At 38.2% G+C, this 22,904-nt stretch overlaps 1 protein-coding gene across 1 annotated transcript in view; it reads left to right on the top strand.

Annotated features, from left to right (window-relative positions):
• LOC140237171 (uncharacterized) overlaps positions 1-22,904 on the top strand; it is a 95,357-nt gene that overhangs the window by 14,948 nt on the left and 57,505 nt on the right. The window contains exons 4-7 of the mRNA XM_072317113.1: positions 6,074-6,361; positions 8,642-8,779; positions 16,774-16,926; positions 18,030-18,167. Coding sequence (XP_072173214.1) covers positions 6,074-6,361; positions 8,642-8,779; positions 16,774-16,926; positions 18,030-18,167 — 717 coding nt within the window. The remainder of the gene's footprint in view (positions 1-6,073; positions 6,362-8,641; positions 8,780-16,773; positions 16,927-18,029; positions 18,168-22,904) is intronic.

Genomic DNA, 22,904 nt, shown 5'->3' with positions numbered 1-22,904 from the left:
TAGGGGAAGGGGGATTCCCCCTCCCGCTCGCGGAGCTTTTGCGTTTTTAGAATTGAAATAAAGCGATCTGGGTATAGCCACAGTCTACTTCTATGCATGGCGGAAGGGGGGGGGGGGAGGGGCGGGCGAGCAGGGAGAAGGCGTGGGCGAGTGTTATCTCCACCCTTCCCTTCCGATGGAGCTTTTGCCTGAAATTGAGATATCTCGTATACGCATATTTGATGGAATCAACATTTGGGAAATCACAAAAAAACAAAAACAAAACAAAAACAAAACTGATGGGGGGGGGGCTGAGGGAGGAAAGGGTCGATTAAAAGGGGAAATTCCCCTTATACATGAGGGAACCTTGAGTTTTCGGAATATAAGTGATAAGTTTTGTGCACTCAGAATTACTCATATATATATATATATATTTTTGTAAATCTAAAAAGTGTACTAAGCTAGGGAAAGAGGCACAGAGGGGGAGGGTTTGTGTATTTTGAATTGAAATTCAACGATCTGGTGCACACTTTGAGTGAAATGTTCAAAAAAATATCTTATTTGATGAAAGGTTGCAAAGGAGACCCGCTTCATGTGAATGCATACAGTATACACGCATTTTTTTTTTCGCCTCCCAAATCCCCGGTCCAAATCTTAGGGGGGGGGGGGGCGACCGCCCCCATCGCCCCCCCCCCCCCCCCCTGGCTACGCCAGTGGACTGTTAGGGGTGGAATGTAACAATCTTCGGAACGCCAGGGAGTTATATTTTCCCTCGTGATCATATTTTCCCTTGGGAAAATATAACTCCCTGGCGGTCCAAAGAATGTTATATTCCACCCCGTACCAGTCAATATCTGTATAATATTATACAGATATTGACTGATACGGGGTGGAATATAACATTCTTTGGACCGCCAGGGAGTTATATTTTCCCGAAGCGCGCAGCGCTGAGGGAAAATATGATCACGAGGGAAAATATAACTCCCTGGCGTTCCAAAGATTGTTACATTCCACCCCCTACCAGTCGATATCTGTTATATTAGATGGCCTTGCCCTTGATTATGCTTTACAGAAGAGCCTACACCGACGACGCATAGCCTAACCGTTTATACGCTCATGTTAGCCCGACCAGACGCTGTGTGCGCGCTGTCGCGATTTTGTACAGCGGCGACTAGGCTCATGTCCTCTAACGACAGTAGGCCCTACTAACGTTAGGCTCAAGTCCAGTAACGACGCTTTAGATAGTTAAGTTAGGCTCAGGTCCAAAAGATATCAGCAGATGTTCTAGGGTCTACTCACAAAACAATTCTAACTTTACTCTTAGGCCTAACGTTATGGCTTACTGGGCAATTTTTATCATTTGACATTTGTTTCGTAGTACAGGTAGCCTAACAGTTAGATTCTAATGTTTGTTAAATGTTAGGCCTAATTTAGATCTAACGTTAGAATCAAATTGGCTCCCCATGCCCAGTGCATCATCTTTTTCTACCCCGTGATTTTTAGTCAATTTGTCTTGTGCCAGGACCGGTATAGACATTACAACATTAGGCCTACCTTCTGTCATCAGGAATCTGCAGCAATTTCAAAATCAGTCTCCTTTTTCCTCTGTTGCAGAGATGAACATTGTAGAAACACAGTGATTTGCAGACCAGTTTATTCGGTGTCGTAGTCCTCCACTTGTTCGTTGTAACGTTAGGCCAACAGTAAGATCTAGACTAGTCTAAATAAGTTACGTCAATAAAGATGAATGAATTGTCCTCGTTCTAAGAACTGAACTGAACAAAATGTCTCACAGAATATTAACTCGCTTGTTTTAGGAGATGTTTAGTGGAGTTAGAATCCTTATCCTCCAAATTCTTATCGAGCTCGTCGTCGTTTATAGACAAAACGGGGTTCCACTTGGAAGTGTGAATCCAAACTTCGCGGGCCGAGTGATACGTGCATGTAGTAAACGGTACATCGGTACGGTACCTACCCCAACCAGGCAAGCCTAGCGCATGACTCCGCGTCGCGCCGTGCATGCCGTCTACTCTTTCACGTACATCGTGTGTTTGTGTGTGTGTGTGGGGGGGGGGGTGGGAACAGATTATATCGATCCAGACTGCAGTTATCGATAGTAATCGTTTGCTCGTCCCAGTTACCGATGTGGTCCCACACCCTTATATTGGTGTAATTGTTCTTATTTCAACCGTAAGAGGGCGACACCCATGGAAAAAATATATTCATTTGACCAGTTGGTGAAATATAACGAGCTGGCAAAATATAACATTTGCGATCCTCGCAAACAGTATCATGTGACGCGCTCTTGACCAATCACATACCAGAAACTGTCTAAGCCATCTAATATATATATATATATATATATACTCCTAGATGGGTCATTTGGAAGACATTTCCATTTGTTTTATATGCAAATTTATTATTACATGTTCAATGGCAGTTTACGCAATGGAGACACGAAAATTGTCTCCTTAATGACCAGTTGTCTCCCTAATGAAGACACTTCCCCCCAATATGTCTCCCTAAGGTGCCAACTAGGGATATATATATATATATATATGTATATATATATATATATATATATATATATATATATAATAACTTATATATACATATATGTATATATACATACAAATGAGTACCTGAATATAAGAACGACCCAAGTCCATTAGAGAAAATTTAGGAAAAATAGAAATGAATAAATAACTTCTTACTGCTTTTAGTGTTTTCAGTTATTGGGATGTTATTCATACAAATTTGAATCTAAAACAGTCACTTGAATGATTATCTGTATTTGCATGACTTCGTAAATGGTTTACAAAGACGATAGCCAAATTTGGACTTGGGTCGTTCTTATATTCAGGTACTCAAATATCAGTTTTGAGAAAATTCCTCTCAGCCACAACCAGTCAGAGTGGAAGGTTAACAAAATTTGGCTAAAAATTGCATTTCAGTTTTAACTCCAATTATCAGTAACTTTAGCTAACAAGTATCTACATGTGTCGCTTTTTAGTTAATCGCCCCATCTCCATCCCTTAGATTATTCTGCACTAAATGTTTTACTCTTTCAATTCTTACCTATAGTACAGTGTACCCTTCTTTTTGGTAGTACTTATGGCAGTATGTATGTTTGGATCTCTTTCCTTTCATTCATGTTGTATGTATGTGCTATTGATTATGTTTGAAATGGAGTAAAAGTAAACGAACTTTCGCTTTAACGTAAATTGCATGGGAATATATAATACAATTAGAAGGGAAGAGTGAATATGTATAGGTAGACAAGAAATTAATTGCAGGTCGTTTGAACGGATAGAATCAAAACTAGAGATTGTAATTTGTCATCACTGACAAATTAAGGTGATCCGATTTCTTTTTTAATCAATGATTCGAATCGTGATAGTGCAAAGTCTCAGCTACAACATACTAAAATCTGAGAGAAATTCACCGAAGCATAAGTAAGATAGTGCTCGATAAAGAGAGTCATGTCAATTTTCACATCTAAAAAAATTCCCTCCCATAGAGATAACACGTCATAGCGAAAATAGAAAAAGAAGTACATATGACCTTTGACCCCACTTTGCACAGACAAGATGGCATCTGAGCAAAAAGTGGTTATTTTATGAAATGATCCCTGTAACATGGTCTTTACGTGTGCAAAATATGGGAAAGATAGGACATGCATTCACCAAGATACAGGATGAAACATCTATGACCTTTGACCCTAATTTACATACCCAAGATGGCGTCTGATCAAGTCGTTGTTATTTTATGAAATAATGTTCGTGACATGAACTAAATATGTGCAAAATATGGTGGTGATAGGGTATGTTTTTCTTGAGTTATTGCACATAACGTTGCAAAAAGAAAGAAATATTTCAATACATCGAAGATAAACTTTAATTTCAAGTAAGTTTTTTGACGTGATCCCGACATCGTATGAAAAAACGAAGGGCACACTTACGATAGCCCAAAGTCTCAGCTACAACATATTAAAATCTGGGAAAAATTCACCGAAGCATAAGTGAGCTTGTGCTCGAAAAAGATAGTCATGTCAATTTTCACTTCCAGAAAAACTGCTCTCCCATAGAGATAACACGTAAACTGGTCAAATGTTACAAGGATACTTTCAATCCATTTTTACGAGGTGATGACGTCATCCAATCAAAAGTTTGTAATAATAAATATGAAAGAACATTAAATAAGCTACAACATACTGAAAGTTAGGTGAAAATCGGCAAAGGATAAGTGAGATACGCTCGAGTGAACTTGAATTTTGAAGACGTCATTTTGAAAATTTACTTTTTTTACTTTTTTAAGAAATTTGATATCTTTTAATCATTTTGTCAGTATCGCCAACCCATGAAATGATATGTACAACTCATCAGCTTTCAAAATATGTGAAGAAAATGGGGGGTCACCGTCCATCCTGACGAGTAAAATCGGATTTAAAATTGGTGGTTTTTTGGCATTGTTGCACTGTATATCGCCATTGACGCGCGCGCGGAATTTCAACTTTGACGGGCCCGTATGACGTCATATTGAGTCGGATTGACTTGAAACTTGGTAGAAACATTCGTTGACATTTCAGACATCCGATACGTGTGAAAAAACGGGAAATTTCTATTGCATATGAGCTGTGCGTGCGTATATGTGCGCGCGCGTACGCGTCCGTCGATTTTTTCTGAAATACTCCAAATGACCTGAAACGTGTGAAAAACAATTTTGAGCTCGATTGGAGCATGTTAAAATTTCAACGCGCGCGTACGCGCTCGTTTACTATGAACGTGACTAAATTTTATGAAATATATCAATAGAGCTTGACTTGAACTATATGATATGTAAATTTCATTGAGAAAATCCATTCCATTAATGAGATACGAATGTGAACGTGTTTTCAGATAATGACGTCATAGTGACGTCATGGTTGACTGATCACAGTGATACATTAGATCTGTCGTCCTTATGACGTGATACATATATGGTATCAGTTTAGAAGTGATAGGTGAATGACTTTTTGAGTTAACCTCTGCACAACATTTGAGGAGAAAGAAATAAAGAAGAAGAAGAAGAAAGAATCCGTACAGATACAATAGGTGATCCGAGAGGATACTCGGATCACCTAACTATGATTTGCATAAACATGTTTATCGTCCTAGACATAGTTCATCGTTGATGGTCTCTGTACAATGGTTAAAATTCAGTGTTCACCCCCAAAGTTACGATATATAGAAATGGGCCTATGGTTATACAGTGACTTACTACATAACTTATGGACATTTCTAGCGTAAGTATATATAGAAATAAATGCACTAGACACCTAAATATGGCAAGGATGTTAATGGTCAAGGCCAAAGGTCATCCAGCCGAATACTCTTATTCGTTGAAATGGATACAAATAAATCCATGCAGTTCCTTTGTACACAGAGGTTAACAGTTTAACCGTTAACGTCAATGGTCAACTGAAGTTAAATGAACTTAATCAAAGTATTGTTAATGAAAGGCCTTTTACAACCATGAGGAAATTAAATTGATATTACCTGTCCTCCTTAAGACTCTTTCTGTTACTCCTTCCACGCTGATTATTCTCTTTTCTTTGTCTGTCTCTTTCTGCTTTTTAAGAGAGCTGCCTCGTGTTTGTTTGTTTGTATGTATTTTTTATGTGTGTACGTTCTTCTTTTTCCCCTTTTTGAATAATAGTACAAATTATATGCAACTTATATTGCGCCAAATCCACTCTGTAAAGTGCTCACGGCGCAAATTGTCTTAGTTTCATTAGTCCAGTTCAGTAATTAATTATTGTCCACAAGGAGACTGCATTTCCAACAATTTCTGTTTCAATTTAGTACTCAGAAAGGGCACAGTATTTATTGTCAATTCACAGTATTTTTCTTTGTTACAACATCTTAATGATTTTTTGCTTGTATGTGAATGTAAATGTTTTGTGCTGTTTTTGAAATGAAATTAAATAAAATGAAATGAAAAGAAATGAAATGCGTGACAGTGCAGACATCCCAGTTGACTACATGGTGAAGTAGAAATTCTCGAGGTCGTTATAATCAATAAATTGTCAATGCATATGCTTGAATTATTCCAGCTAGGTTTGTTCCAACAGAAGGCAGATTTACAAAGACTGTGAATGCCGGAGATGTGAATGTGATAGTGGACTTCTCACCAGTGGGGCCTATCAGTGATGAAAAGGAGAGAAATTGGAGACATAATGGAACGTACGATATCAGTGACCTCCTGTCAAAATACACTGGAGCATCATCGAGTTATACCATTGCGGGAGAAGTCACACCAGCAAATGGAGGGGTGTATGAACTCCATCTGGCAGGCGAGAGAGCTTCGGCTCGAGCTGGCTTGTTGCGACTCATTGTGAGAGGTAGGGTGATCATAGCTGCAATACCTGATTGCATAAGCATCGGCTGATCAACCCCTTCGCTTATAAGTTAGAGAACCAACAAATTGAGACCATATTATCATACAATATTAGCACAGGAGTGGGTGTAAGAGGAAGCACGTACATACAAAACAATGTAAAACGTAGAATATGAGATGTGAAACAAAATTTCGCGGTTCAATTTTCAAGAGTGTTATGGAGAGTATAGTAGCGTTGCTGAAACGCAAATAGCGTAATGAAAGTGGGGAACGTGCTGGAAAGCGTCGTAAGAGCAGCCTGCATTTCTCATTCATGTCATTAATATTGGGCGGAAGTCGGCCTTTGATCAGGATAGAGCGCCACAGCAACGGGACATCACCATTGTCTATATATTTTACATCCCTGATGCCGCTATTACAAACTTGTAAATGTATGTAGGGCTACTCTGCTTGGTGTAGTACAGCCCCCGTTCCACTATCACGACCTGGAAACCTATGTATCCCGATCAATCGGATTGGGGATGATTATTAAAAAACAACAACAACATAGACGCATAGGTTCAAATCGAAAGCATCCAACGAGTGAAATCGGGTGTTTTTTAGATCGGCAAGAAATAAGATTTTGAACATGCTCAAAACTTCTTGCCGATCATCCTAATCAGATTCTCTCCACTTTCAATAGTAAGGCGATCGGGAAGACGCAATGACAACTTAATTAAGCGCTCCATCCAAAATTGAAATGGAGGTCGATTCTTACAACGCTCTCCGCACGTTGCGTTAAGCTCTCGTCATACGCTGTCTCCTTGTCAGCTATACGCTACATAACGGATGCAGGCGATTAACTGGGACCAAACATGTTGCCCAAAAAGAGGTCCAAGAGAGGCAAACGCTACTTGGGAGGATGAAGAAACCAAAGCAGATATCCAACGAAGCCACAAAATATAGAGACTATCCAACGTATGAATTAACTGACGAAAAAGCCTATTTTTCGATCAAATGAAATAAATTTTATCAACAAAAAGAAGACATAGTGGGATTTTTGCAAAAACAAGGATATCAAGAAAATCCTTGACAATTCAAAGTCTGTCAAAGACATTTGACATATCCGTTTAAAAAAAAAAGTTCTGTTACATTCACCTGCAACAGATATGGCCGTCTTTTGTTGGGATTGGCAGTCATTAATCGGGATATTTCTAACACATCGGTCAGTTTTCTGCTCTCAGGACACAGCGTGACTACATCGCAGAGGAAGCTTAGAGCGTAAATACAGCGTATGACTTAACTAACAATGAAATTTCATATCAGTTTCTAACTGGTATGATTGGCGTTGTTCTAAAATGCTCATTCTACACAGGCATGTTGGTTCGACAGTGGCATCTGATTGAAGAAATTCAATCATCTAACCCAAACCGTAATTTGATCGTCTTGCAGGTCAAATATGGAGATGGAGGGCGTTAATGCTACGATTTGTGATTTTATTCACAGATCGATGTGGTCGCTATGATCGCCTTCCTAGTGAGATGATGCATGGTATTGGAACAATGTGACTACTCTGAGTGCGATGTATCCGATGCTATCCGATCTATGCACGCCGCATTTTACGCTCTGAACGATCTAAATATGAAATTATCACGCTGCTTCCCAGTCCAGAAGACTCAAAATTCCCCGATGTGTCTAGAAATACCCCGATACAACTGCGATTCTCAATCATTAATAGTGTTAGCAGAACACCTCGGAGAGTCTCCTCAGCTGACGGGTCTTCTGCAGCAATTCATTTTTTACCAAAAATGTGCTGACCATTCCAATGATTTGTCTTGTTGTCCTTGCTTTCATTGTCAGTCTTTTTCTTGTTGTAGATGATTTTATTTATTCTTAGAAATTATACCATTCCCACTTCCCTGGTTAGCCACTCTATACTGAACAGACATATCTTCCCACGACATGTAAGAGAACCCCCGAAATTGCCACAGGCATATCGTGTCGCTGTTAAGTTTAGAATTCCATCAAAAATTTTGACTTTCGATACATAAAAACTGATGAATTACGGCATGAAACACATCACTTATATTTATTTTTCTTCAGTTGCACAATATACACATCAAAAGAATCATCCAAATCACATTATCGTTTACAGTAATAGATGGCACTAAAAATGGATTAGTCTTAGGTTGAATATGATACTAAGGTATAATCAAAAGATTTTCATTGCATTGAATTGACAAGCAAAACATTTTTCAATGTGGAAACTAAGTGATAACATTGGTATGTGCTTTAACATCAATAGATTGTCCAGCTGGTCGCCACGATGTACTCGGCCGATGCCTTCAAGCCTGTCAATCATGCTACAATGGAGGCATCTGTCACAGTAAGACGGGAGAGTGTGTTTGTCCCCCTGGTTTCATGGGAGATCAGTGTGGAAAATGTAAGTAAAGCTGCTAATATGTACTTTTTAAACAATTATTTGGCTCATTTCATCTTTCTGCTGTCGCAAATGATTTGCTTATATGAACTCATATCATGTGGTTTGGTCTGGGGTTCAAGTGATGGACAAGGATTTGGACATCGCGGTCTTGATAATTCAATCATTCAAAGGATATTGCACTGTCATGTGGGTTTATGTGTATATTAGCACTATTGAATAGAATGATTCCTAACTGTTTTTTTTTAATTCACTTATTTCGATTTTGTTATCCGATTGAGGTATGCTGTAATGGTGAATTGCAAGGGTACAATTAGAAACTTGTGACAAAAATATTTGGTATTTCGTAACTTTGTAATAACCCGTTATTAGATCACCTTGGTTATCACTGCAAAGTCATCACACTGTGGAATAATGAAATGTTCAGGACAAAATTTCTTTCTGTTTGATTACTCTTCAAGAATCATGACGGCTGCTACCATGTTTACATGCAACTTTAAGAACCTGTTACCTCCATGACAGCATGTGTCCGTAGGATGTATTTATTGTTTTGTTTGTTTGTTCTGTATCGTTTCTGAAAGTCGACTAGGGTATATGGAGTAGCTTTTATCTGTTAGTAACCATAGAGCATTTCCGTGTGTGATAGGTATTTCAAGCTCTAGTGAGATTTTACTCAAAATATGTTATGCAATTATATTACAGTAAATCAATACAAAGATATGAATCATAACTTCTCTGAGGATACGTTTTCTTTGTTACACTTAAATATAAGGAGTTTGAATAAACATCTTGATAATTTAAAGTACTTATTAGAATCTGATGAAAGTCAGTCTTTATCGGTTATTGGATTAAGTGAAACATGGTTAACTTCCAATGCAGAAAATTCTTTTGCAATTGATGGTTACGATTTATTCGTTAATAGGCCTGATAAGAATAGTGGGGGTGTTGCATTGTACATATCATGTTCCTTTGAAACTATTGTCCATCAAGATATTTCTAGAATGGACGATACGCTTGAATCTTTGTTTATAGAAATTCTCATCCCAGGATGTAGAAATCTTATGTTAGGCATTGTATAAAGACCTCCTGACTCAAACGCTAATGATTTTTTATTTTATAATTCAGATTTGGCAAATTCACACGTTTTTTGAAATAAGGATTGCTTTTTACTCGGCGATTTCAATATTGATTTGCTGAAGTCTGAGCATGATAATATCTCTAGTGATTCACTTCACACAATTTTATCTTCATCCTTCCGCTCATTTCCAAACCCACACGTATTACAGATCGTTCTGCCACCCTCATTAATAATTTTTTTTTGGTAATATTCCACCACTCCCCGATTCTTTCATAATTCTTTCAGATATGACTGATCATTTTCCAATAATGACTTATTTTACTCTTCAAACATCATCTAATATTAAACCTCTTTCATTTCCTTTGTTTAGTCGTAGAGTTTCACCCGAAAAGTTAGCTGGTTTTGATGTGGCTCTCGAGAATGCTGACTGGTCAGGAGTGTTTGGCAGCGATGATATCTTTTCATAATTTTATGGAAATATTCAATCATCATTTAGATGTAATTCCTCAAAAAAAATAATAAAACAGATTACAAAAAAAAAATACCCAGGTTACCTTGGATCTCAAAATCAATCAATAAATAAATATAAGTTGGAAAAAAGTGAACGATCGAAGAATATATATACATCATACAAAAATACTTTGACAATGATTGTACGTTCTGAAAAGAAAAGATATTATTTCAAGCAATTCTCGAGATATAGGTTTGATATGAAAAATACTTGGAAAGTTTTAAAACAGGCCATGAATGTTCCGAGTAAAAACTCTGACATTGACAAAATTAAAATGAATGATGAATTGATTAATGATTCTCTTCATATTGCAAATATATTTGATTCCTATTTTTCAAAATTAGGTGAAAATTATGCTCAAACTATCCCTGCAACAGAAACACATTTTACTGAATTTTTAGGTCAGCGTAACTCTGATTCAATATTTTTTTTACACCGACTAATAGATTTGAAATTATTGATATAGTTTCCTCTTTTGAGAACAAACGAAATTCTGGTTATGATGAGATAGACAATTTTATACTTAAGGGTGTTATTTCCTCGATTGCTGATGCACTTGTTCATATATTTAATTTGTCAATCCTTAACGGTGTGTTTCCCGATAAAATGAAATCGGCTAAAGTAATACCAATATTTAAGAAAGGCGATAAACTTGTAGTCAGTAATTATCACCCAATTTCATTATTGTCCTCACTGTTTAAGGTTTAAAAAAACTTATTCATAAGAGAATGATCAATTTTTTTGAAGGTACATGAAGTTTTTACGAACTCTCAGTTTGGATTTCGTGAGAAAAATAGTACTTCGCGTGCTCTTTTACATTTCGTTGATAGAGTAATTCATGCCATTGATAATCATTCTCATTTAGTTAGTATTTTCTTGGACTTCTTCAAGGCCTTCGACACCATCAATCATGACATTTTACTTTATAAATTATCGCATTATGGAGTACGTGGGAAGGCCTTGGAATGGTTCAGGAGTTATTTAGTCGATAGAAAACAATTTGTTACAATTAAAAATAATGATTCAGTTATCAGAGAGGTTAAATGTGGCGTCCCACAGGGAAGTCTTTTAGGGCCGTTATTGTTCATTATTTATATACATGATTTTTGTCGCGTATCTGATGATCTCTCTTTTATTCATTTTGCAGATGATACAAATGTATTTTTTGGCCATAATGATATTGATTTTCTCGTTCACAAAATCAATATTGAATTGAATAAAGTGACAAATTGGGTCTGAGCTAATAAGTTATCACTCAACGCTCAAAAAACGAAATATATGATTTTTAGTAATACTGTTGATAGTTTCAACACAAATATAGTTTTAGATGATTCTCGTCGACAAAGAGTATCAAATATTAAATTCTTGGGGGTCATTGTAGACGATAAACTTTCCTGGAAATCAAATGTTGATAATATTTGTAACATAATATCCCGTAATGTAGGTGTTATAAATAGATTAGAATTTCATATTCCACAAAAAAACATTGCTTATGTTATATTCGTCGTTAATATTACCTCATTTGAATTATGGAGTTTTAGTTTGGGGCAACACGCATCAGAATTTACTCGAAAGAGTGTCCCTCTTGCAGAAGAAAGCCCTCCGCGTTATCTGCCATTCCCCGTATGTTCTCATACAAACACGTTGTTTGCCTCTAACAAGCTCTTAAAAATTAAAGATCTATTTTTGTATAATTTAGGGCAATTTATGTACAAGTATTGCAACAATTTGCTTCCATCTATTTTTGATTCTATGTTCCTCAAAAACCAATCATTTCATGAATATCCCACTAGGCGTTCAAATGAATTTCATTTACCCCTTTTACGCACGATCCTTGCTAAAAATACACTTATTCATATAGACCAAAATTATTGGAATTCTTTAAATCATGATATGGAAAACGCCCCACCCATATATTCTATTCATATAGACCCAAATTATTGGAATTCTTTGAATCATGATATGGAAAACGCCCCACCCATATATTCTTTCAAGAGGACACCGAAGTCCTTTCTATTGCAATCGTATGACTCTACAGTACTGAACAAGCCATTTGGTCTTCTTTCTTACATACTGACTTACTCACCTTTGCTCCTCTTTGAAGAATAAATTGTAATCTTTTGGATGTCTGCTGCCATCTACGCCATCGCCCAAAGCGTCAAAGACTTGAATTTCTGTCTTACTCCTGTTCATATACGTCCCTTCAATTCCTTGCTTTTCTCCTTTCAGGTGTTACAATATCACTTTTTTTTCTCTCCACAACTATCATCTGTTTCTCTTGACATGCTTCTGTCGAAGATCGCTGTCTCTGTTGTGCATTTTCGTTTGCTATTTTGTCTTCTGTTTGTTAGTCTTGTCCATTCCGTTTTGTCCCGTACAGCCTTTTCTACAGCAGTTGTTTTGTTATCTAGTCTTGTTCTATGTTTGTTCGCGTCTATGAAAGTAAGTGTATTATCTGTGAATCTAATTCTCAGTGGGCTTCCAGACTTCTTCCTTTTCTTTTTTCTTTTTTTCCTTTTGTATTTATAATGTTTCAATTAATCTTCCCATTGATGTTATTTTTCCAGAGGGGCCCACATTCTACAAGCTCTGTGTTTTTAGTGGGTCTCTCCATTTTTCGCACTTTAAGCAAAGTTACACATGTACTTCATTTCGACCACTTCTGTTTCTTTTTTACTACAATGTATAATTACTATAAGGTCCTCAGTTATTGCTGTACATTCTTTTCAATACATAATGTTCTGTTTACCTTATTCTCTGTTGTCAAAAGAAGTGTAACTTATATGTTTTGTCGAAAAATGAAATAAACTTTGAATTGAAGGCTCATGTTAGCTGTAGAGGAAATTTTTAAAGATCATCTATTAAACCAGAAAAAAAAAATAGTAAAGGTTTGGCATTTAAGGCCTTGTTAAAGGACAAGTTAACCTTCACATACGTGAAGATTGAGGGAATGCAGCAATATTAGTAGAACATACCTGTGAAAGTTTGAGGAAAATCAAACAATTCATTCAAAACTTAGTTATGAAATTTTAAGTTTCTGCACAGTCACTGCTTGATGAGAAGACTACAACAATCGGGATGTCACATTCAATACAATTCAAATTCAATTCAAATTCAAATCCAAATGAATATATTGGGATTTTTTTTTTTTGCATTTAATATATATATTACCATGAAATACAGTCATTAGGTGATCCGAGTATCCTCTCGGATCACCTTCTGTATCTGTACTGATTCTTTCTTCTTTCTTTGTTTCTTTCTTTATTTCTCCTCAAAAGTTGTGCAGAGGTTAGCTCAGAAAGTCCTCTTCCTATCAATTTCAAAATTGTACCCATATATGTATCATGTCGCAAAGACGACAGCGCAAGTAAAATCATAGTGATCAGTCGACCGTGACGTCACTATGACGTCATTATATGAAAACACATTTTCATGCATATGTCATTAATGGAATGGATTATTTCAATGAAATTTACGTCACATATATTTCAAGTCAAGTGAATTCTACTCATATTCTCAAAATTCATTTTTATCTCAAAACGCGCGCGTACGCGCGCGTTGAAATATTTGTATGCTCCAATCGAGCTCAAAAATTTTTTGCACACGTTTCAGACCATTTCGAGCATTTTTTGAAAAATTGAAAAAATTGGACGGACGCGTACGCGCGCGCACATATTCGCACACACAGCTCATATGCAATAGAAATTTCCCGTTTTTTTACACGGATCGGATGTCCAAAATGTCAAGGAATATTTCTACCAAGTTTCAAGTCGATCCGACCCAATATGACGTCATACGGGCCCGTCAAATTCAAATTTCCGCGCGTGCGTCAATGGGGATACACAGTGCAACTATGCCAAAAAACCGCCAATTTTAAATCGGATTTTACTCGTCAGGATGGACGGTGACCCCCCATTTTCTGACATATTCTGAAAGCTGATGAGTTGTACATGTTATTTCATGGGTTGGCTATGCTGACAAAATGATTAAAAGATATCAAATTTCTTAATAAAGTCAAAAAAGTAAATTTTCAAAATGACGTCATCAAATTTCAAGTTTACTCGAGCGTATCTCACTTATCCTTTGCCAATTTTCACCCAAATTTCAATATGTTGTAGCTTATGAAATGTTCTTTCATAAATTTAAAACACAATTTTCATTGGATGACTGCATCACCTCGAAAAAATGGATTGAAAGTAACCTTGTCAAATTTGACCAGTTTACGTGTAATCTCTATGGCAGTGCAGTTTTTCTGGAAATGAAAATTGACATGACTATCTTTATCGAGCACTAGCTCACTTATGCTTCAGTGAATTTCTCCAAGATTTTGATATGTTGTAGCTGAGACTTTGAGCTATCGGGACTGTGCCCTTCGTTTTTTCATACGATGTCGGAATCACGTCAAAAAACTTGGTTGAAATTAAAGTTTATCTTCGATGTATTGAAATATTTCTTTCTTTTTGCAACTTTATGTGCAATAACTCAAGAAAAACATACCCTATCACCACCATATTTTGCACATGTTTAGTTCATGTCACGAACATTATTTCATAAAATAACAACTACTTGATCAGACGCCATCTTGGGTATGTAAATTAGGGTCAAAGGTCATAAATGTTTCATCCTGTATCTTGGTGAATACATGTCCTATCTTTCCCATATTTTGCACACGTAAAGACCATGTTACAAGAATCATTTCACAAAATAATTACTTCTTGCTCAGATGCCATCTTGTCTATGCAAAGTTGGGTCAAAGGTCATATGTACTTCTTTCTTTATCTTCGTTATGACGTGGTATCTCTATGGGAGGGAATTTTTTTAAATGTGAAAATTGACATGATTGTCTTTATCGAGCACTAGCTCACTTACCCTTCGGTGAATTTCTCCTCGATTTTAATATGTTGTAGCTGAGACTGTGCGCTATCGAATGTGTGCCTTCCTTTCTTCATACAATGTCGGAATCATGTTAAAAAAACTTGGTTGAAATTAAAGCTTATCTTCGATGTATTGAGATATTTCTATGTTTCTGCAACTTTCTTTGCAATAACTCAAGAAAAACAGCCCCTATCACTCCCATATTTTTCACATGTTTAGTTGATGTCACGTACATTATTTCATAAAATAACAACTACTTGATCGGACAACATCTTGGGTATGTAAATTAGGGTCAAAGGTCACAAATGTTTCATCCTGTATCTTGGTGAATACATGTCTTATCTTTCCCATATTTTGCACACGCAAAGATCATGTTACAAGAATCATTTCACAAAATAACCACTTTTTGCTCAGATGCCATCTAGGTTGTGCAAAGTGGGGTCAAAGGTCATATGTACTTGTTGTTGTATCTTCGTTATAGTGTATATAGATTTGGTACCAAAGATAGCAGATATGACTCCCTTTTCTAAATGAGAATCCAAACATCACACGGCCAATGTCTCTGACCACAGATGAAACCTGCATGGTCATGCCTATTGCGATCAGGACTTGAATCATTGATTAAAAAAAAAAATCGGATCACCTTAATTTGTCAGTGATGACAAATTACAATCTCTAGTTTCTTTTTATTTTCATATAGTGTGTACATCCGAACATTACTGAGATATATATGTACGTGTACCGATTGAAGAAAAGAATAAGAGAACACGTCAATTGGGAACAACTCATGAATCAACTCGTGAAAGTGAATCAAATGATCTGACTGAATTATGGCGAATGTATTGGGAGTGTGGATGCAGAAGACTGTCGTCAATTAAGCATATAGCGGATTGATAAATATGTAAATCATTTACTTTTAATATTTTCAGTTGTTTAAATAAGAGGATCGGTATGGGCTAAATAAGGTGAATGTGTACAAATTCGGACGGCTTTTTTTTCTGCAATGAAATAATAAATCAATTTTGGATCTATTACAGTTGCCCCATACAATATTACAATAACTGATATGCGGTTAAACAAATGAATGGTACAAAATTAATGAACGTTCTTTGTAAAAATTGGTTTCAACCTGAAAAAGTATACCAATCGCTTTTGAAATCGTAGAACGATATAAAGAAAATATAAAGGGAATTCCACCAAATGTAATTTTTGAGAGAAAAAAAAAACACATTCCCTCGACTTATCACTGACGTATGTTAAAGGTAATATTATTCCCCCTTTCTTCTGAAGTAGACAAGTGAAGTACTCTTTTATTATGTAAGAAAAATTAAGTTGTCGAAGTTTCTGTGTAATTTCTCGCCACATTTGACATTACAAGCTGTAGCAGTTTTCTCATCCGGCGATTAAACTTCAAAAATTCATAACTTTTGATCGGATTGTCCGATTTTCCTCAAGCTCTCACTGATGTGTTCTACTAATATTGCTGCATTCCCTCCATCCACATGTGAGGTGAACTTGTCCTTTGATATACAGTGTGTGGAGGTAATCGCTTTGGGCGTAATTGTGAGTATCGCTGCAACTATATAACCGATGACCAGACAGCATGCAGAGGTCTGCAGGTATGTGTTCCAGACCCCTATGGGTGCTCTTGTACACCTGGATTCAAAGGCATTGACTGTACACAAGGTGAGGCTAATTCTAACTACACGAAATGAGTGGCTTTGTAGATGTCAGCAATGATTTCTCACACATAGGTCAAGCGACTATAGTCAACCAAAGCCTTTAAAAAAAAATTGGTGGTGATAATCCATATTTGTACTGCTTAGAACATATAGCTCTTAAAAACATTTGTTCCACGTTGCTTTCATTCCTAAACCACAACAGAATGTTTTTCGATTGGTCAGTGTGAATATTTTCCAGTTTCGCATTACATTAAGGGGAAGCTGAAATTCAATCAACATGAATTCAATACAGCCGTCGTCTGACTTTTAGAGAGACAGAACCTATATCTTTTCCACACTGATAGGCAACAAAGCTTAGTAGTTTGTACGCAGTCTCATGTGCACAAAAGAATATCATGAAATGTTCCTAGAGTATATGGAAAAAAAAGTCTTTCCAAGAAGAAATGAAAACATCATAAAAAAACTACCATTAACTACCATTAACATCTTACCACTGCCTTTTGGTGTAGTTCAAAATAACAATCACACTAAATATTATAATACTAAAAATGTGAACAAATTCGCATAATCATTTCTTTTAACAATATGCTATATTTTCACCTGGTCATGATGATTAGATACTGTGAATGATGATTAATTTCCCTACTTCAAATTGAATGGATGTGATGGATTTTCAATGCTCTACACTGGCAGCGCAGGAAGTTGGGAGAGCTATTATTTCTTCGCGGAATTATCACGTGATATGTTTTGTGGAGTAAAGAAGCTGACTCTTCATTTTTACATCCTGGCTTTTCATAACTTAAATTGTTTGTTTTGTATCACAATAAGAACCGTACAGGGATAGGCCTACAGAGATACAGATTTTTCAAGTTTACCTCTGAGGAAGGAATATTAATCAAGAAAGAAGTTAAATTTAATGCCCTACATTATACGTAAAGCATGTCATTGCAAGCAGTTGCGGGGGTGCTTCAAGATAACATAAGTTGAAATGTGTATTTTATACAAATTTATGTGTGCCATGATATTGACACATGGATTAGGGGTGTGATGCACAGTATCTCTTTGATAATTATCTTTTGAACTGGGTGCACCTTGTCGTAAAATTAGAGTGTGGTACCAATGAGTTTGGAGCCAGCTGTACCCAAACCTGTCACTGCGTGTCGGGCGAATGTGATCCATATACTGGAGCTTGCACAGGGAGTTCAACTGGGTGTCGGCCAGGCTGGACAGGCTCAAACTGTCAGGGTAAGGATTGCTGGTTATGTAGAAGTCCATTTCCGGAAAAGGATATCAGGATATGATGCCTTGTAGTAATTGGTGATCGACTTACAATTATGGAATATAATTGCTCCTTCTCAAAAGAAGACATCAAGGTTAATGTATGATATCAGTGGTTTACTGATGGAGAGTTGATTGCATAAAAACACCCCTTATTCAGTAATATGCTGTTTAATGTCCATGTGTGTCAGTGTAAGAACTAATTTAGTATAAAAGGTACTCTTACGTTGGTTTTAGGTATGTGCCCTACCCATTTTCTTTTTATGTTCTTATTTTTTTTTTTGGGGGGGGGGGGTGTGGAGCCGGGAAATGTGCAAACGCCGGGAAATGTGCAAACACCGGGAAATGTGCAAACGTCTCGCCGGATATTGTGCCAACGCAGGGAAATATGTGCAAACGTCTTGCCGGGAAATGTGCAAACGCCGGGAAATGTGAAAATTTCATCAACGGGATATGTGCAAACATGACGCCGGGAAATGTGCAAAAGTTCAATTTTGCCGGGAAATGTGCAAACGTCGCCGGGAAATGTGCAAACCATTTACTTTAGCAATACTGTGTACAGTGTATAAAGATGGTAGATAAACTCCATGTCAATAAGTCAATGGGATCCCAATTTGTTTAGATTAGTCATATCCCCCCCCCTTTTTTTGGGGGGGGGGGGGGAGGGGGGAGGGGGGAGGGGGGAGGAACCTCAAAGTCCCAGAACTACGGTTTTATCAAAATTCTTCTTATCTATAACCAAATAAGATAGAGCTTGGTTGGTGCTATAAAGACTGATGACAGTTCCAGTTTAATGGCAAATCCAGGATGCAGGGCATGAGGCCATTGAAGGGGGAAACTTTAAACTCCCCTCCCTAGCCCCCTTTCGGGGGGGGGGGGAGTTGAAGCTTAAGATTCCTAATCTCTGGAATTTTCAATCTTCTTCTGTCAAACCGAAAAAGATAGAACTACTTTTACGTTATTGCTATGCAGTCACTTCAGTTACTGAAATTTCAGGTTTGATGATGACGGATCCAGGGGTGCTCTGATAGGGGGGTGTGAGGGGGATGAGGGGGATTTTCCACATTTTCTGTATGTTCTTGAAAAATCTTAACGGATTTTCACCTAACTTGATTTTGATTTGTTACAAGTTGAAGCCTCAGAGTTCCTAAAGTCTGATTTCTTTTTTTTTATTTCTGTAGAACCGAAAAAGTGAAACTAAGTTAGTGCTATGAAGACATCAATGACTGAAATCTCATGTTTGATTATGGCGGGGTACCCTGATCGGGGGTGGGTCGGGGTCGGGGGAGATTTTCCAAATTTTCTCCATCTTCTTAAGAAAAAAAAAATCTATGACGAATTTTCACGGCCCCAACCCCAAAGGTGGGAGGAGGTAGAGCCCCCCCCCCCCTCTATCTCAGCCCCTCGAAAAGGGCCGAGACGAAGGGGTGGGGTCGTTTGGGTGGAATTCAGAATTTCAGGTATTTCTTGAAAACCCTACGCATGACAAAAGGAATAGGCCTACATATTAGATGACATTTTCTGTACAACTAAGAGTAGTAGAACACAATTTTATCATATTTTTTTGAAGGTTGGCCAGCTTTGACGAGAGTTCACGTCTGCTAATAACGTGGTGGCTACTCTCGTTTTAGCCTCCACTTTGGGGAAAGGGAACAATTGGACTTGTTGCCCCTTCGAACAAAGTAGGATTCTATAACCTCCAACGTTTGGTGACAATCCGTCAAACAAATGCAGAAAACGTGGAAAATCCCCCTCCTTTCCCTCACTCTGCCACCCTATAAGAACATCCCTCGATCTGCCACAATAAAACATGAAATTTCAGTCATTAATGTCTTCATAGCATTAACTTAGCCCTATCTTTTTTTTTCCACAGAAGATAAAATTCCACAGTTTAGGCCGGCTCTGAGACTTCACCCCCCCCCCTTCAGCGGTGTATGTGTGTGTGTGTGTGGGGGGGGGGGAGGCTCATTTTCTCAAATGAAGATCATATCACCATGAAGTGCAATCTGCCAAATTTTGTGAAAATCCATTGTAGATATTTCAAGATGCTGAAATGTGGAAAATCCCCCCTCCCCCCCCCCCGCCTCCCCCATCTGGACACCCCTGGATTCGCCATAATCAAACTTGAAATTTCAGTCATTAACGTCTTCATTAGCACTAACTTACCTCCATCTTTTCCGGTTTGACAGAAGAAGATTAAAAAATCCCAGCCCCCCCCCCCCCCCCCCCGCTTAGGCATGTTAGGCGATGGTTTGGGGGGGGGGGGAGGGCGGTAGGACTCATTTTAAGAAATAAAGATCATATCACCGTAAAGATGCTTTCTGCCAAGTTTGGTCACGATCTGTCATGAGATTTATCGAGAAGATGCTGAAAATATGGACAATCTCCCTCCTCTGCGTCACCCCCTCCCCCATCAGGGCACCCCTGGATCCGCTGAAATCAAAAATGAAATTTCAGTCATTAATGTATTCAAAGTACTAACTTAGTTCTATTTTTTTTTTCCGGTTCGGCAGAAGAAGAGAGAGAGAAAAAATTCCATAGTTCGTCAGGGACTTTGAGGCTTCAACCCCCCCCCCCCCCTCCTTCGGTGATGGTGGTGGTGGGGGGGGGGGCGATCATTTTAACAAATTACGACCATATCACTATTCAGATGCTATCTGCCAAATCTGGTGAAAATCCGTTGTGGGGTTTACAAGAAAATGTTGAAAATGTTAAAAATGACAAGTGGTCGCTATAGACAGGTGGGGGCTAAGACATATGGTAAAGGTAGTAATGATTCATCCCCAGGTTTGATTGAGAGTTTCCTTCCCAGCTATACATAATACAGGTGAAATAAATGATTTTCACTTATCCCGGCGGTTTTTACAGATTTCCCGGCAAAACTGAACATTTGCACATTTCCCGGCGTCACGTTTGCACATTTCCCGTTGATGAAATTTAGAGATATGCACATTTACCGGCGAGACGTTTGCACATTTCCCGGCGTTTGCACATTTCCCGGCGTTTGCACATTTCCTGGTGATTGCACATTTCCCGGCTCCACGGGGGGGGGGGGGGGGGGGGGGGGGGAGGAGAGCAATGATTGTAACACCAGCAATGCCCCTAAATTTGTGTCATTCTTACACAGCCATAACTTCTATTTTATTTCGTTAATGATGAAATTAATTTTGATTCGCGTAACATAAATCAAGGCTTTACTTATGTCAGTGTTACTTGAAGGTTTGCATGGTGAAGTAAATGAGGCAGAAAGGTTTGCCAAGACACCATGTGTATGGAGTCCTACAAAGAGGAGAATTGAAGAGGGAAGCGACATACGTTATGGGGGGTTGTAAAGAGGGCAAAAAGTGAAGAGTGGGGGACAGTAATGGGCTGGAAGTTGAAGTTGCACTAGGGAGACGGTAGAGAAGGAAACAGAGAGTAAAGTAGTGTGAGAATCAAGTAAGATTTTTGGACATTGTTAGGCAGAGAAAGATGAAATAGAAGGGAAGAGGAAGAGGGAGGAGTTGAAGGTTGAAAAATAATGGAGATTGGAGAGAGAAGTGAGGATTTATGAAACCAAAGAGAAGAACGATGTTGGCGAGCAATGTGGACTATGGAATACGGAATTAATGGAGAAAGGATGAATAATCCCGCGGAGGAAAGGTAAGTCGAGGAGAGATGAAACTATGTTGACAGAAGAGACAGACAGAGAGAGAGAGAGAGAGAGAGAGAGAGAGAGGGGGGGGTGAAAACCATAGAAGAAGAAAAAAAAAAGAGAAATGAAAGTTAGATTAAAGGGGGGGAGGGGCTTGGGAGGATCCTAGAAATAAGTGCTGCTCTTCTCTTTGGGTTCATGAATCTTCACTTCTCTCTCCTATCTCCATGATATTCCAACCTTCAACTCCTCCCTCTTCATCTTCCCTTCTATTTCACCTTTCTCCTTCTAACGATGTCCGAACATCTTACTTGATTCTCACTCTATTCTTCCTTACCATTCTCTCTGTTCCCCTCTCTACCGTCTCCAGTAGTGCAACTTCAACTTCAAGCCCATTACTGTCTACCAGCTCTTCACTTTTTGCCCTCCTTAGAACCCCCATTACATATCGCTTTCTTCTTTCCTCTCTTGAATTTCTAGGCTCTCCTTCTGCCAAGCAACGATCCGGTTAAGTACTACATACACATTCACGGTTGAGGGAGACCGAAGGTCGAAATCTCCTATGTTGCGACACGGATTGTCGCCCCTACACGGATTGTCGCCCCGTCACGGATTGTCGTCTGGCGACAATCCGTGACGCTTGTGCAGTTCCCAATTTTTGACCTCGATGGCGACAATCCAAGATGTCAAAAATTTTGTTGCGACACGGATTGTCGCCCCGTCAAGGATTGTAGCCCCGGGCTCGGGGTGGTTGCTCCGGTGTTAAGCTTTGGTGGGATGGGTATGACTGGTAAGTTATGCGTATGTGTGTGTGTGTATGTGTGTGTTTGTGTGTATTTGTTGTGAGCTGCATGGTATGCGCTGTGTATGATTTGTAGGTGCTTACAATAAGTGACTTGTGTATGAGTTTCCGTATTGTTGTGTGCGTGTGTGTGTTTAGAGTATAATAATACAATATGTAGAAACTGTGCATGTGTGGTGGTTGTATAGTGGTAGTGGTTTGTTTGTCTGCGTGTATACGTGTGCCTGTATGCGTACGTGTGTATGTGGCATATAGTGGCGTATGTGTA

This window comes from Diadema setosum, chromosome 13, assembly GCF_964275005.1.
Source record: "Diadema setosum chromosome 13, eeDiaSeto1, whole genome shotgun sequence".
Taxonomy (NCBI): Eukaryota; Metazoa; Echinodermata; class Echinoidea; order Diadematoida; family Diadematidae; genus Diadema; species Diadema setosum.
The sequence above is the reverse complement of the archived record's forward strand: the minus strand, read 5'-3'. Positions and strand labels throughout refer to the sequence as shown.